Source organism: Enoplosus armatus, chromosome 14 (genome assembly GCF_043641665.1).
Source record: "Enoplosus armatus isolate fEnoArm2 chromosome 14, fEnoArm2.hap1, whole genome shotgun sequence".
NCBI classification, from domain to species: Eukaryota; Metazoa; Chordata; class Actinopteri; order Centrarchiformes; family Enoplosidae; genus Enoplosus; species Enoplosus armatus.
Window position 1 is genome coordinate 12,808,964 of NC_092193.1, and position 13,942 is coordinate 12,822,905.

A 13,942-nucleotide genomic window follows, 5' to 3' on the forward strand; every position below is an offset into this window, starting at 1 on the left:
ATAAAAATAGACTTGGTGTTGTATTGTGATAGATTACGCAACCAGGTTTCAAGTCTCTGAAGTTTATAGTGTACTAAAATGACAGAGAGAAACCAATGGCTGCCTGGAAGGTGAGAAAAACATATACCACTGTTGTGTTATTGTGTTATCCTTTAATAACCTCTTCTCACTTTCATTGCCGTTTCTTCAAGAGGATCATGAACAAGGCAGAAGCAATGCATTATTTTGAACACTAACATTTCTTCCCAAACCTGAGATGGAAATTGGGAAGACAAAATATTGCTTTTTAATGGTAACACAAAGCCAAAAGGTTTCAATGGGCACAGTGGAAAAAATATGGTAGGGGGCGAATAAGAAGGTATATAACTATGGGGGAGTAAAATAACAAAACAGCAGCCAAAAGACAGAAGACAGCAAGTCAGCAGTGTTGGGGAGTGAGGCTTTCCACAAACAAGAAGAACGTTCTGTGGGTACGTTAGAGGGAAATAAATGGTAGATGGTGGTGGTACATTTAGAGAAGTACAGCACAGTGCATACAAACGTAAGCATATTTCAAGGGAAAAAGTGAAACGGGTGGTGAAGGAGTCCACTATAACTTTGGCAGGGAAGGAATTCACATCAGGTTCAGATGCTGCTCCACAAGGCAAAGTCAGGAAGCTTAATGTTTTTTTCTCAAACGTAGCAATCCTTTTCCATCCAGTAGCAGTTAATATCCCCCTGTTGCTACTCTAGGCACGACTATCAACAATCTTTACCTTTGAATAATATTTCAGAACAGCTGGGGTGAATAAATTAACATGTTAAGATTGGAAAAAGTAGAAACTAATAGTGATTTGTGTCTTCTCTGATTGAAAATGCGTGAAATACAATTTGAAGAAGGAAAATATGACTGAAACAACATGTTTGGACTTCTTAAAAAGACTATAAATCTGCCGCGAGTGAGCGCTGAGAAAGTATCAGTGGTTTTGTTGTTCAGGACAAATGAAATGGGAATTCAATCAACCTCTTTCGCTGTTCCTCTGTGTCCTATTATCTTTAAGTTTCCCATCCGTTAGTAAATATTTAAAAATGATGTGAATCAAGTCTCCGAGCCAATGCACTTAAACACACACAGAACTTGAAAAAGTGGCCAAATATGGTTTTGAGTTGAGGACACATTATGTTGAACTTTTTAAATGTGTCTATAAATGAAAGGAAACATTTCTGAGACAGTCAAAGAACGCTAAATCCAAAGCATCTACATTGTGTTGATAGAGCTCTAAAGAATTTACTGTGTTCACTTTTAATAATCTTACCCGCATTACATCAAGATTACCTTATTACATGTGGTTGCTAAACTTTGCTCTTGTTTACTGTAATCTGATGCATAGACAAGAGTTCAGGCTACAAAAATATTTTCTTTGTTAAAGCACCACTGATCCTCTAAACCACATGGCATCTGCAGTTGACAGTGCAGATAAAGAAAAACAATACTGAAGCTATATCAACATCAATGGCAAGGAATGAAAGTGCACTATTCTGGATGTACAGTGTATCTAAAGCCATAGTTCAAGAGCCACGTTGCCGTCATCACCCAGGGAGCAGATTGACATCCATCACCCAGGTGCTGAAATGGCAAGTAGCCACATAAAACAAAGAATGTCTCCACTGTTTTGCTTTTGTGCTCTTCTTCTCCTGGTGCTTATTACCACTATTATTATTAACACCTAAAATCAACACAATGTGTTTTATTTCCTTACCTCCCACTTTCCCTTCCTCCCTGACTTCTCCTCTGACACGGTGCCACTGTTGATGTTGGACTCCATTCAACAGCACCTACACTCGAAGCAGCAGATCTGCCTCTAGCTATTCTCTGCCTCTGCAGAGCAAAACACAGCTTGAAGAAACTGAATCGCCATCGAGGGTTTGACATAGCTGACCTGCTACTGTGAAGACTGAACCGTTTACGCTCTTATTCTAGTTTCTAAAACTGTAGTTCAGGACCTGAGTTTGAATGTGAAGCTTATTTTGGTGGATCCATGCCCAGCAAAAGTTAAACCCCCCCTGCTTTAAAGTATGTGCGATGTACTCTGGGTTAAATGTCTTGGAAGAAATGCCGTTGACAAGTATAGACAGATGCTGCCATATATAGAAAATTGTTTTAAAGTTTCTTCTGCAGTCCAAGAGACAAGCACTTTGAAAAAGATTTTTTTACCAAAACATTTTACCTGCAGTCAAATCTTCAAGACCTCCTTAGAAAAGACTGTCACAGTTTGAACTCAGTGAATTAAACTGTCCATGCCTGGCTGCTGCTTCTCACCTTTCTGCTTGCCTGGCCTTATATTGCCATAAAAGAGAGGGAAAGTGTGCCTCCCACCTGATGGTAGGAGTCGAAACTCACTTAACTGCATGAAGACGGTGTTGAAGGTCCGCCAGGATGGCCTTTGCCCTCTGAGTGGCTCTAACTTGATAAACATGGCCAAGTTGATGCCAATATTATTGGCAAAGTTTAACAATCTTTCCCAGCCAATTTTTTACTCTGCTCCTGAGGCAGTACAGTAATTGTGGTTTGGTGAGCAGCACATTTAGCGGGAGAGGTGACGATTCTTCTAGAGGGTCAAAGCCAGACGGAGCCCCAAAAGACTGATGGGTGTTTTCTTATATTCCTGTGGGATTACAGTATGTAACCTGATGTCATAAATTGTCTAGAGGCCATAGCTGACAGTGGTCATGGGTCAGCTGCTATATCTGAAATAACTGTTGGAGAGATGCTTTGAATTCCACAAAAGTAGGTCACTATGGCCATCTTGATAACTGCCATAATTTTAGGTTCAGTCAGAGACACTTACATCAATGAACTGACCATTTATTGCAAATAGTTTGCAGTAAGATTTGGCAGAAAAGACTGTTCTTTGAGGGAGCTCTCAGAGTCTGCTAGTCATAATCACTATATCTTAGAGAAGTCAACAATACTATCAAAAGCCTCAAAACATGAGACAGAGTACATTAGGGAGATGGAGAAAGCAGCAGCACCAAGTGTTATTGGTACAGTAGCTGGTTCCATTCTGGATTCGGTTTCCACTGCATTGCAAAATACCTGCAAAGCTCAGATGCTAATGAATAGTGTTTTTTTAATCATATTTTTAATGGTTCCAGAGCTCCATGTAGCATCTGTGTTTTCCATGAGATAGCAGTTAATATTCATAGCTTAATGTCAGCAGAGCCATTGAGGTGACAAAGTAAAAAGGTGAAATGTGAATGTTAATTCTCATGAGAAACCCAGATCAAACTAAATAAAAGCATGGGTCATAAAAAGTTATTATGCTGCACCTCAGATACATAATTTACCCATAAAATGAGCGTGGTGGAATATGCTCACTCAGACAACATTCATTTCTGCAGGACACATCAGAAATGTTGCTGGTTGCTGGAACAACAACTGCCCACAGGAACAAAACCTGTTTGAATGATTTGTGTCTGCAGGGGTAAAAGAGACTGGAGAGTATGCTGGTGAATATTTTTCTCATGTGAAAAATATGAATTTCTTACCACTTTATGCCAACATACAAAATGTCACATTTTCATGTTGAAATCAATGGAATTTGCTTCAATAGGTGGATTTACAGGTGGGGACGAATCTGCATGAATATTTCACCTTCAACTTTGGCGAACTTTGACACGTAAATTCCCACCAATAGCACGAATTGCAAGCAATAGCAAGCCCTAAATGCCATATGAGCAAATGGAGAGCTGCAGAGTCCAAAATAGAGGAAGCTATTGTAGCTTATTGTCTGTGACACTTATGAGACAGGAGTAACTAGATGATAAACATAAGTAAATGACACAGTACAGAGAAAATATAACATAATGTAACAGATTAGAGATGTATTGTCACCGACTAGCGCTAGTTAGCATGTTCTCGTTTTGCTAGCGTATTAGCCGTTAGGTCTCTAGTTATAGTTGCTACTGTAGTTCATCAAGCCTCAAGCACTACCTATTTCTAGGTCTTATGCATACAATGAAAAAAGAATCCATAGAGTTTGTGTTGTTAAGCATTTGAATAGCTTACCTAATGAACAGTCTTCCCCATAAAAGCCTTCCTCACAGATGCACTGGCCATCCACACACTGGCCGTTACCAATGCAGTCACTGGGACACTTCTGGACGCTGCAGTCCTCGCCAGTGAAGTGTGGGAAACACACGCATTTTCCATCGACGCATTGTCCCTTGTCGTTGCAGTTGTCTGGACACATCAGCTGGCTGCAGTCGTCTCCAGTGTAGCCCTGAAGGCACACACACTTCCCATCCACACATCGGCCGTTGTCATTGCACTCATCAGGGCAGGAGGACACTGAGCAATCTGGGCCTTCCCATCCTGGGTTACAGAGGCAGCTGCAGGTGTCGTGTTGGTAGGTACCATGGCCACTGCAGCTTGTGTCCACTCCTATGAGAAAATGTGTTGTTGCATTGTTAGTAGGTAAGTTATTTATAGATATAGGATAGAATTGTAGTTTCTAGGTTTATTACGTGTAAATCCCCTCACTTACTCTTTATTGATTATATTCTGTCTACATATGCATAGTGTATAATAAGTGACTCGTAAAAAACATACAGTTTTCAGGATGTAAGATAAGATAACACTGTTTGCAGTTTCCTCCCTACTGCAAGCTTCTCTATACACAATGGATTGTGGGTCAAGAGTTGACTTCCCAGCTCAGCCTCCCAACTACTTTATATTAGGTTGTAACATAACTACCTACCTGCAGCACCACCTTTTCCACAACATCCCTGAGTACACTGGGTCTTTAGGTAGTTGACTTCTTCCTCCAGCCCGTTGACTCTGTACAAGAGTGACTTGAAGCTTTCAGACTCCTCACAGCCACACTTCGGTGTCTGCAGCCTGATGTTGTGTCTGAAGATGATGTCGTTCTCCCCATTGGTAGTGGTCTCTGTCTGCAGATCTAAATGAATACGACCAAACATCAACATTTCATTTCTACATGTACTGTAATGGGTCACAATGCTCTCACACAATGAGACAGAATATTTAGTATGATATAGATTTCCAGGTGAAAAATCTAAAAACATGCTATTTAAAAATGACTTTTACAGTGATGTCAGCATCGAGTATGCAGGGTAAAGTATGTAAAGTGACTGTAATGTCAAATACAAACCTTTAATCCTTTAACATAATAACCTTCACAGTGACATACATGCAATTTAATTATAAATCTGTGTTGAAAATTCTCGTTTTTATCATCTTCCTTACAAAAACAGTTAACTCATCAGCTTCTTTCACTCTGGGTTTTTACATATTTACATCCAGCTTTCTGCATACACACACTCATACTCTACTCATGTTCCTTCTCTTGTCTAATTATTCTCAGTTCTCTCGCTCTAATTTTTATTTTGTTTATGACCTGTTCCGTCCTGGGTTGGCAGGCTCTCAAGTTTACAACTGGAGCTCCCCGGGATGTCGATTTTATACACGTGGCTGAAGGTGACTCCCTGCTCTCGGGCTGAGGGGTCTGGTTGGTTGTCAGCGGAGCTGAAGGGTGACATGGTGCAGAGTAGGGCCAGCAGGCACAGGGCCCTCCACAGGAGTCTGGTGGTCATGGCTAGAGGACATGACAAGAGTAGATACTTTTAATATTTTTAACCTTCACACAATCTTTTTCTGAAACAAAGACATCCAGTTCACACAGGACACACAAAATGTTGACTGCCTGATTTGTGGAGAAAGCATAAGGCTAGTTTAGTTTCATTTAGTCTAACTATAGAATGCAAAAAAATGATTGGTTCCTTCCAAACTAAAACCCTATCATAAATGTATTGTTTCCATGAAGTAGTAAAAACTAAAGAAGGGTAGTTTGTGTTTTGAACAGCAGTTATTTTTCCAGGATATTAAAAGTATTAACTATTGTTATACCCATTGCAGCTCTCCGAGAGTTAGATGAGAAGATTGATACCTCTGCCATGTGCGTTAAGTATCGAGCTGGAGCCAGGAGACAATAAGCTTAGCTTAGCATAAAGACGGGGAGCAGCAGTGTTTCCTGTCACTTGTGATGACAAAAATCCAGGAAGTCCCTGTGCCCCGCTGTACAGCAGGTAGCTACTCGTAAAACCAAGAAAATTCTTCTTTTAACTTTTGAGAGAGCCAGGTGAGCTGTCTCCCCCTGCTTCCAGTCTAAGCTAGGATAACAGCCTCCTGACTCCAGCTCTGTAGTTAATGCATAGAGCATTGTTGAGAGTGGTACCAGTCTAGTTGTCCAACTGTCAGGGAAATTTTCTCTTTAAAGAAATAATTTATCTTCAGAAAAAAACAAAATTGTGGTAGAAGGTAAGCTAAGATTGGAAAAAAAAAAAACTGTTTTCCTGATGAGCATATTTCAAAAGGTACTGTAGGATTATTCATTTAAATAAAATTGTTTTTACCTTACACAACAGAAACATCAATAAGAACTAAAGTAAACTCCTCACTGCTGACTGTTGGGAAAATCACATTCGCATGAGACAATGTTTCATATGGAGATGAAATATATATTCCATCTGTTTTTTAGTGCAAGTTTATACATTTTGTAGAGATCGTATCTTTGGCATGAACGATGTGTTACAGACTACTGAAACTGTAGATGTTTGTCGTCACGGCTCAGTGGACCTGAGTCTCTGGGTTGAAAGAGGGTCACGTTTGTACTTTCCAGCCAGTGTTTTATAGAGAACTGAGTACAGAAATACTATCTGGACAATGCACGCTGCTGTATATTTAATCTCAGGAAACCTGAACCATTATGTCACTGTCGTGTGTGTATGTGTGTATGTGTGTGTGTGTGTGTTAGGCTCTCATTGAACAGTATGGCATCAGAAAGTGAGCACTCATCACTTTGCCAGAGATCCTTTTGCTCTAAACCATAAATTGTGCTCAGTCAAGCGTTTCAGAGCTTAAGAGAGCACAGAAACTTGTCCTAAGTGATGATGTCATTGTGTCTAATGACAGTGATGTCATGTGAACTTAAAACCTTGCAGCGGCTTTCCCAGGAAGCCAAATTACAAGCTTTCAAAATAAACGGCCTGTTTTAACCTTCAGTAGGTCTTTTTTTGGACTTTGGTCTGAATTTAACATTCTGGTGTAAAAGTTTGAATTGCGGCAGAAGGAGCTGCGCTGAGCTTGTGTGGTCTATGGAAACACAAAACCTGTAATAGAGTGATTTAAGGCTCAGTAATGAAGTGTTGGAGGCCCTGCTGTGATGCTTGACCACTGGAAAACTGCATCGCCATATATACAGTAGCATACATGCTTAAATAAATATGTTGGGTTTGTTTGAAATCCTACATATTCAATGGAATATGCATGCACTGCAAAAAAAAACAAATTGTTACTGAACATATAAAAGAGAGACAGGAAAATGTTATTCCAGACTTTATTAGTATGACATTGTGATGAAAGAATAAACCATTTCCTCATTCTTTCTTATTTTGAGCAAAGAATGTTTAAAAGGTGAAAAATATATTTGTATTTTTGTAATTTTGTGAGTTTGCTAACTAGGTGCAACTGAAGAGGAGAAACTGAGCAATTGGAAACCCCTGTAATCAAAACATTTGCTCGTTGAGCATCAAAGACTAAAACAGATGGAAAAGCAGAAAATGTGCAGAGAGAGAAACAGATCCTAAAAATCCCCACTGGACACTGTGTGAGCATTGGCCAGAACATTAAAATGTCAACAAGTGGACCTAAAGCCTGCCAATCTTCCAGCTACCATAATGATACCATTATCAGATTAGCAGAGATTCTGAGCAGGAATCCTAGGTAAGGGAGAATACCCAACCTTTTGAGTGGTATGAAGGTTTTACATTTTTTTCAGGCTCAGGTGGAAAGCTACTAGTAAAGTAGTAAAATAAACTTTGGCTTATGAATGTTCCCTCTGATGATTTACACAGGATATAACTCAAGTAGTTCTGTGATTCAGAACTCTCCAGTCCCTTTTTTAGGGAGACAAATAGACATATAATTACCATGACCTGTTTCTAACTAGTCCAAACTCAATATGGCTGACCTTGTTTGGTTATTTTAGCTGTGTATTTGATTGCTGCTGGTCAAAAGCTTGAGGTCGGAGACTGGTGCCTTTGCAAGAAATCCAAGCTATGACATCACTGGGAAAATGCTTGTTTGACCCTTTATGTGGTGGCCAAAACTTTAGCGGGTGTTTCATCAATGACCAAGACTTTGGAGGGCAAACCGGAGTTGAGGTAAAAGAGACATTAAGAGAGGGCGATGGAGAGAGACAAGTGGAAAGTGAGGGAAAATAGAGATGAAACTGAAGAATGAGAGAGATTAAGTGAGTGAGAGAGAGTATATAGGCGGTAGAGGGAATGATGGAAGGAGTGTGTTTGAATCAGTGACAGTCTAGCAGTTAGCAACATTATAGACAGTATACTATAGCCATGTGGAATGGCACTGAGCACTGGCGCGCAGAGATGCTTAACAAGCATGTTTATAGCTCCCTGTCAAGGTTTTATTTGATGCTCGCCATTTTCAGGCCTTTTTCTTATTTCTCTTGGAGGAGATGGCACCGTGACCTTCCAAGCATAGCAGAGGGCCGCTACTGACTGCTAAGAATGTCCCGGTGTGGGAAAGATAGACAGATGGAGGGATTAATGGAGAGAGGAAATGGGGAATAGAGGGGGAAGTGGGGCATATTTGAGAATGAATGCTGGAGGGATGGATTGATGGACATATGGCTGGATGAACGGATTCTTGAATGGGTGCATAATGGATGGGTAGATAATAAATGGATGGATGATGGATAGATACATGGATATGTAAACTGATGAATAAATGAATGGATGGAGTGAAGTGTACCTGTTGGAAGGAAGGATGGAGGGTTAGTTGAATCAACGGGTCAATGCATGAATGGATAAATATATGGATACATAAATGAAGAAATGAACAAATGAATAATGAATTAAGAGATTGATGAATATGTAGATAGGATGGATGAATCGATGAATGGATGAATAGATGGATGGAATTGTAGATGGATTGAGATGAATAAACATTTGGATGGATGGATTAAGGGGTTAGTGGCTGATGGATGGATGGATGATGGATAGATTAATTATTAATGGGTTAATGGCTGATGGATTAGAGGAAGGATTGATGGATGGATATATGTATTAACAGGTGAATAGACAGATTGATAGATTGATAGATATCCTCTAGTATACTATGAATTGTATAGACTACTTGGAGATATATTCAAGTAGTTAAAGATGAATGAAGCAGATGTTGGAAACTCGGACAGTGAAATGACAGGTAAGATTAGGTACCACTGAATGAAATACTGGCTGTATGCAATTGTAAGTGGTTGTCATGACAAAAAGCAGGACAGAAAGTTGTCTCTCAACTTTTGAGAAAACAGAAGGGATTTACTGGATATTCTCCAGTGGACCAGTAACATAAAAATGTTGAACTCTGGTTTGGCATCAGTGTCCAGCACATACATAATCTAAAGCCAGTTGACTGTCATTAGTCAATGTGCATAAGACTGCAGGATAAAGCAGGAGAACAGAATGGCTTCAGTCCAGTGGATGCTCTCACCCAGATAGCATTTCAACCCGGTTTTCAAACCCTCTCAAGTAAAATTCAACATGTCCATAAACACCGTTAAAAATTCCTTCCTGACAATAACTTCTCTTTGTCAAAGCAGAGCTATGTCAATGAGCCTGTAAAATGTTTGTTGACTACCTGTGATGTGTTTTCACTCCTTTATATGGGACAAAGAAGTGCATAGGACTCTGCCCATGTGTGTACAGCATGTTTGTGAGATCCGAGGGGGGTGGGGAGGGTGGCTGCCGCCAAAGGTAACAGCAGCAATTTAATCACCGAGAGACAATACTGTCTGGATCCACAGACAGGCTTCTTGACAAGATGTAGGGGTGCTTGTGTGTGTTTCTAATAATCTCTGTATGCCCTGGAAACAGTGATTGCACTAAACATTGGGTTGAGAAAGGGAGGCGAAGACCACGACTGAAACCGAAACAAACAGCTGTAGAAAAAACTTGTATTGGGATACACACAGAAGATAGGCAGAAGAAAGAGACCTGGTCAGTCTGTGCACATGTGCCCCATCCTCTCTAGAGAGCCATTAAGCCTCGGACAAAAGGCAGACTGTTTCGCCAGGTTTCAACTCAAGCCAAATCCCTTTGGACCAATCATACAAGTCTGAGGATAAGATGACGATAGGGTTTAAAAAGATCAGCAGAAAGGTTGTGCTTTACGTGCGGTTGCAAACTTGTGGACACTCCTTTCCCCTCCTCTTTGCCTTCCTTCACAGCAGCTTGCAGACAGAACTCGGAAACTAAAATGAATAAAACGAGGCTGAAAGCAATTATCGTCTGAGAGCAGAGCTCATATCTTCATGATTCTGTCTGCCTCCCGCTGCCATACAGACCACAAGTAGACCTCGATAAGGACCTCGCTTCATCAGAACCATAGAGGCTCCATTCCCCTTAGTGGGGCTGTCAGATGAAAACCTAACCAGCTGAAAAGAAAGAAAAATAAGACAACCCAAACATTAATGAAACAGCCTAAGTTCTAGCCAGAGATAAGTTTTTGAAATAATAAAAATGTTTTTTGAATAGCTTTCATGTGCCCAGGGGTCATTTTCAATCAGTGAAAGTAAATGAAAAAACTGGAGTTGTGAGGTTTCCATGAAAGCAGTCACGTTATGCAATCTGAACACTTTTTATAAGCCACCCACTCAGGGCTCTGTCTCTCTCTCTCTCTCTCTCTCCCTCTCTCTCCCTCTTTCTGTCTCCCTCTCTCTATCATTTTGCATGGCCGAGGGCCGACATCTGTAGCTCATTTTGAGAGGGCTTCTGTGTATTCACTGAGCCAGCACAGTAGCATTAAAGGTAAATCTACTGGATCGACAGCCCTGTGAGAACATCTATCACCCCAGCACATAGTTATTAGAAATATTTATGTTATTATCACAGGGAAAAATTAAGGCTGGCAGCTTTGTTGACAGACAATATATAAGGCAGTATTAACTGGACATACAAATCGTAAATAATAACTCAAATAAAATGTATTCATTATTTAAAAGGCTGTCACAAGGCTCCAAAGGGAAAATAACTTTTATGCAATATTGTCCGAACATTTATAAATATTCAACCTATTGAACTGATGAACATTTCCAAATGTTTTCATAGAGTATCTAAAATAATCACTTTTAAGAATATCTTTTGTATTTGTATTTGTTTTATTATAATACATAATGTATTCAGCAACACACTCAAAAATAGGAGCAAGCAGCAATACCACACTATAAAAATACCAAATTTCAAGTAAAAGTCATGCATTTAAAATATTACTGAAGTAAAATAACTCATTATGCAGAATGGACCCTGAAAGTGTAATATTGTTTTAATAGGGGATGATTTATTTTTGATGCATTAACCTAATCGATAACAATGCATCATATTTCATAAAATGGTATGTTTTGCATGTAAAATCTCAATCTGTAAAGTAACTAGTAACTATAACTGCTAAATAAATGTGTAATAATATTTCTGTCTGAAAGGTAGAGGAATAGTTGCATACATTTTTACAGTACTTAAGTTCAGTACTTGAGTAAATGTACTTTCTACCACTGTACAACATAAAACGCTTTCAATGTTTTTTGTGAATGCAGAAAAACATGTCACACTTAACAACTACACACTGAGCACCAACACTTTACAAACGCTCACACAACTTCATGCAGTGTGTCAAACGTCATCACATATCAGTATGTACTACTGACCAAGACTTCCACAACTTTCTTACAGACGAAGTGTTGCCATGCAAACCCAAATCAACATAAGAACAGCTTAATTCTCGGGACACTTGATAAATTCCATGTGTCAACTCAAACTAAGAGAGTTTGGACGGATGGAGAGAAAAGACAAGCTGAGAAAGCTCTGACAACCAGCTGAGACGGAAGTTGTAGTGTGAAAAAGATTGATGGACGGAGAGAAAGACAAACATGTAATTGGTCCCCTTGGGATCATCAAGAAATAAACAAGAGTGTTCTCTGAGCATAACAAAATTAACAACTTTGAATTAACAGCTGACATCAAAGTTTTTTTCATGAAAGTCATCACAAATTTCTTCCATTTAGCCTACTACATGTTTAGAAATGTCATATAATAAATGTCTTAAAATCTTACATTGAACTGAACAAAACCTGTCAAATCGTCACTCACCTCCAGGTTGACTGGACAGTAAACTAAATCCTTCACTAAAAAAAAGACATATCGAACACAAATCACCGAGAAAAATTACAGAATTCAATTGTTGCCTTACCCTTGAGGGTTTTCTTTAACTTTCTCCTCCTCTACTTTCTTTCTTTCTGTCGTTTCTCTGAAGGACTGGACGTCACCAAGCCTCTCCTTCTGCCACCTGTTGACAGGCCCGGGCCAATGATTCAAAGAACTCTACACAGTGACTTTTGCTCTCTCCCTCCCTCCTCAATTGTTAAAATCTCTCCCAAATGCCTACAGGCCAATGGGCAGTTAGTTTGGGAGTGTCTCCTCTCCTCTCTTCAAGTGATTGAGTGAAAAGGGAGAGGGAGAAGAGGAGGAGAGAGATAATGAGCCGCATTTACTTTTCCCTAGAGCGAATCACTCTCTATCTAAACATGCCCCTTGCTTCTTCATCGTCTCAACACTTTCTTCATATTTTAATAACTGTTTATTTTTCCCCCTGTATGTGTTACAGCAGCAGAGGAGGTTGAAATTAATCTCTTTAGCAGAGGGAGTATGGTCTTAAACGCCACAGTAACTGGATGAAGGTTGGATTCAAGGGGGCAAGGTTGTAGCCAAGAAAAATGTAGAGTCGGCTTAGGACAGAAGGAACCAAGGGGGAGAGGTTTCAATACAATAAAAGTCATGTAAGTGTATACAAGGATACACAACTTGAAAGAAAAGGATTTGAATTCGGGATTCAAATGACATGAATACAGTAGTGGCATACAGATGGGGACAAAAAAAGAGTACATTTCCTGGAATAAAACCTTCCAGGGGTATGGGTTCTTGAAAATGGTGATAATAATCACAAGAGTATTTTGGAACATTTAATGTGGGTCAGATGATTGACAGTTAGACACCCCAAAGTCTTGAGTTGATTTGACAATTGCGTATTATTCTCTGCCAAATGTTTCTTTGTTATTTGTGTGAAAACAGGCCACCGCTAAGCTGTGAGGACACATAGCGGGCTAACTCCTTCAAGCTGACAGAAAAACCCACAAGCGTCACCATCAAAAACTTACCCCTCAGACTGCATTATGACCACTTTAAAGCATGCAAAAAAATGTATTGTTTTTCAGTTTGGTTTCTGTTTGTATGTTTCATGCACAGAAACACAGACTGAACACACACACACACACACACACACACACATCAGCATCTACCACCATGACCATTAACAAGGACCCCAGGTGTCAAGGTTGGCAATATTTTACGCTGACAGCGGTTGTTTGTCTCTAAATATATAAGTAAGGGTTCGGATTTCTGTGGGAACACAGAGGACGACAGGATTGTTCAAGTGAAACTGGAGCTGAAGCTGGGGGGCAGGTGTGGTTCTTTGTACAGAGCAAATGCTGCCTGAACATCTAATTGTATTCTTTGACGCTTTGACTATAGGTTTTTTGGTCCATCTGTCTTCTACCCCAATATTTGATAACATGCTTGACACCGTATCATAACACTTAGTACAGGCAATTAGCAATATATGAAAATCATAGACAGTCTGTCATGAAAACTGAGATATAGCAGTGAACCTGTATAACAGCTGAAGGGCTGGATATAGAAAATCATCACAGATGATGAAGACAAACAATTAGAGAAAGACAATAAAGATTTTTATACAATCTACAGGCTGTAAATACAAATGAATACAAACTGCAATATTTAGAAAATATTG

The 13,942-nt window shown here is 39.7% G+C and overlaps 1 protein-coding gene across 1 annotated transcript in view; it reads right to left on the reverse strand.

Moving 5' to 3' along the window:
• Positions 1–12,430, reverse strand: part of tnn (tenascin N) — a 36,080-nt gene extending 23,650 nt beyond the window's left edge. Inside the window, exons 1-4 of the mRNA XM_070919269.1 lie at positions 12,326–12,430; positions 5,400–5,597; positions 4,740–4,940; positions 4,049–4,420 (exon numbers count right to left, since the gene is read on the reverse strand). Of these exons, the coding sequence (XP_070775370.1) occupies positions 4,049–4,420; positions 4,740–4,940; positions 5,400–5,595 (769 nt within the window). The 5' untranslated portion in view covers positions 5,596–5,597; positions 12,326–12,430. The remainder of the gene's footprint in view (positions 1–4,048; positions 4,421–4,739; positions 4,941–5,399; positions 5,598–12,325) is intronic.
• Positions 12,431–13,942: the final 1,512 nt, after the last annotated feature.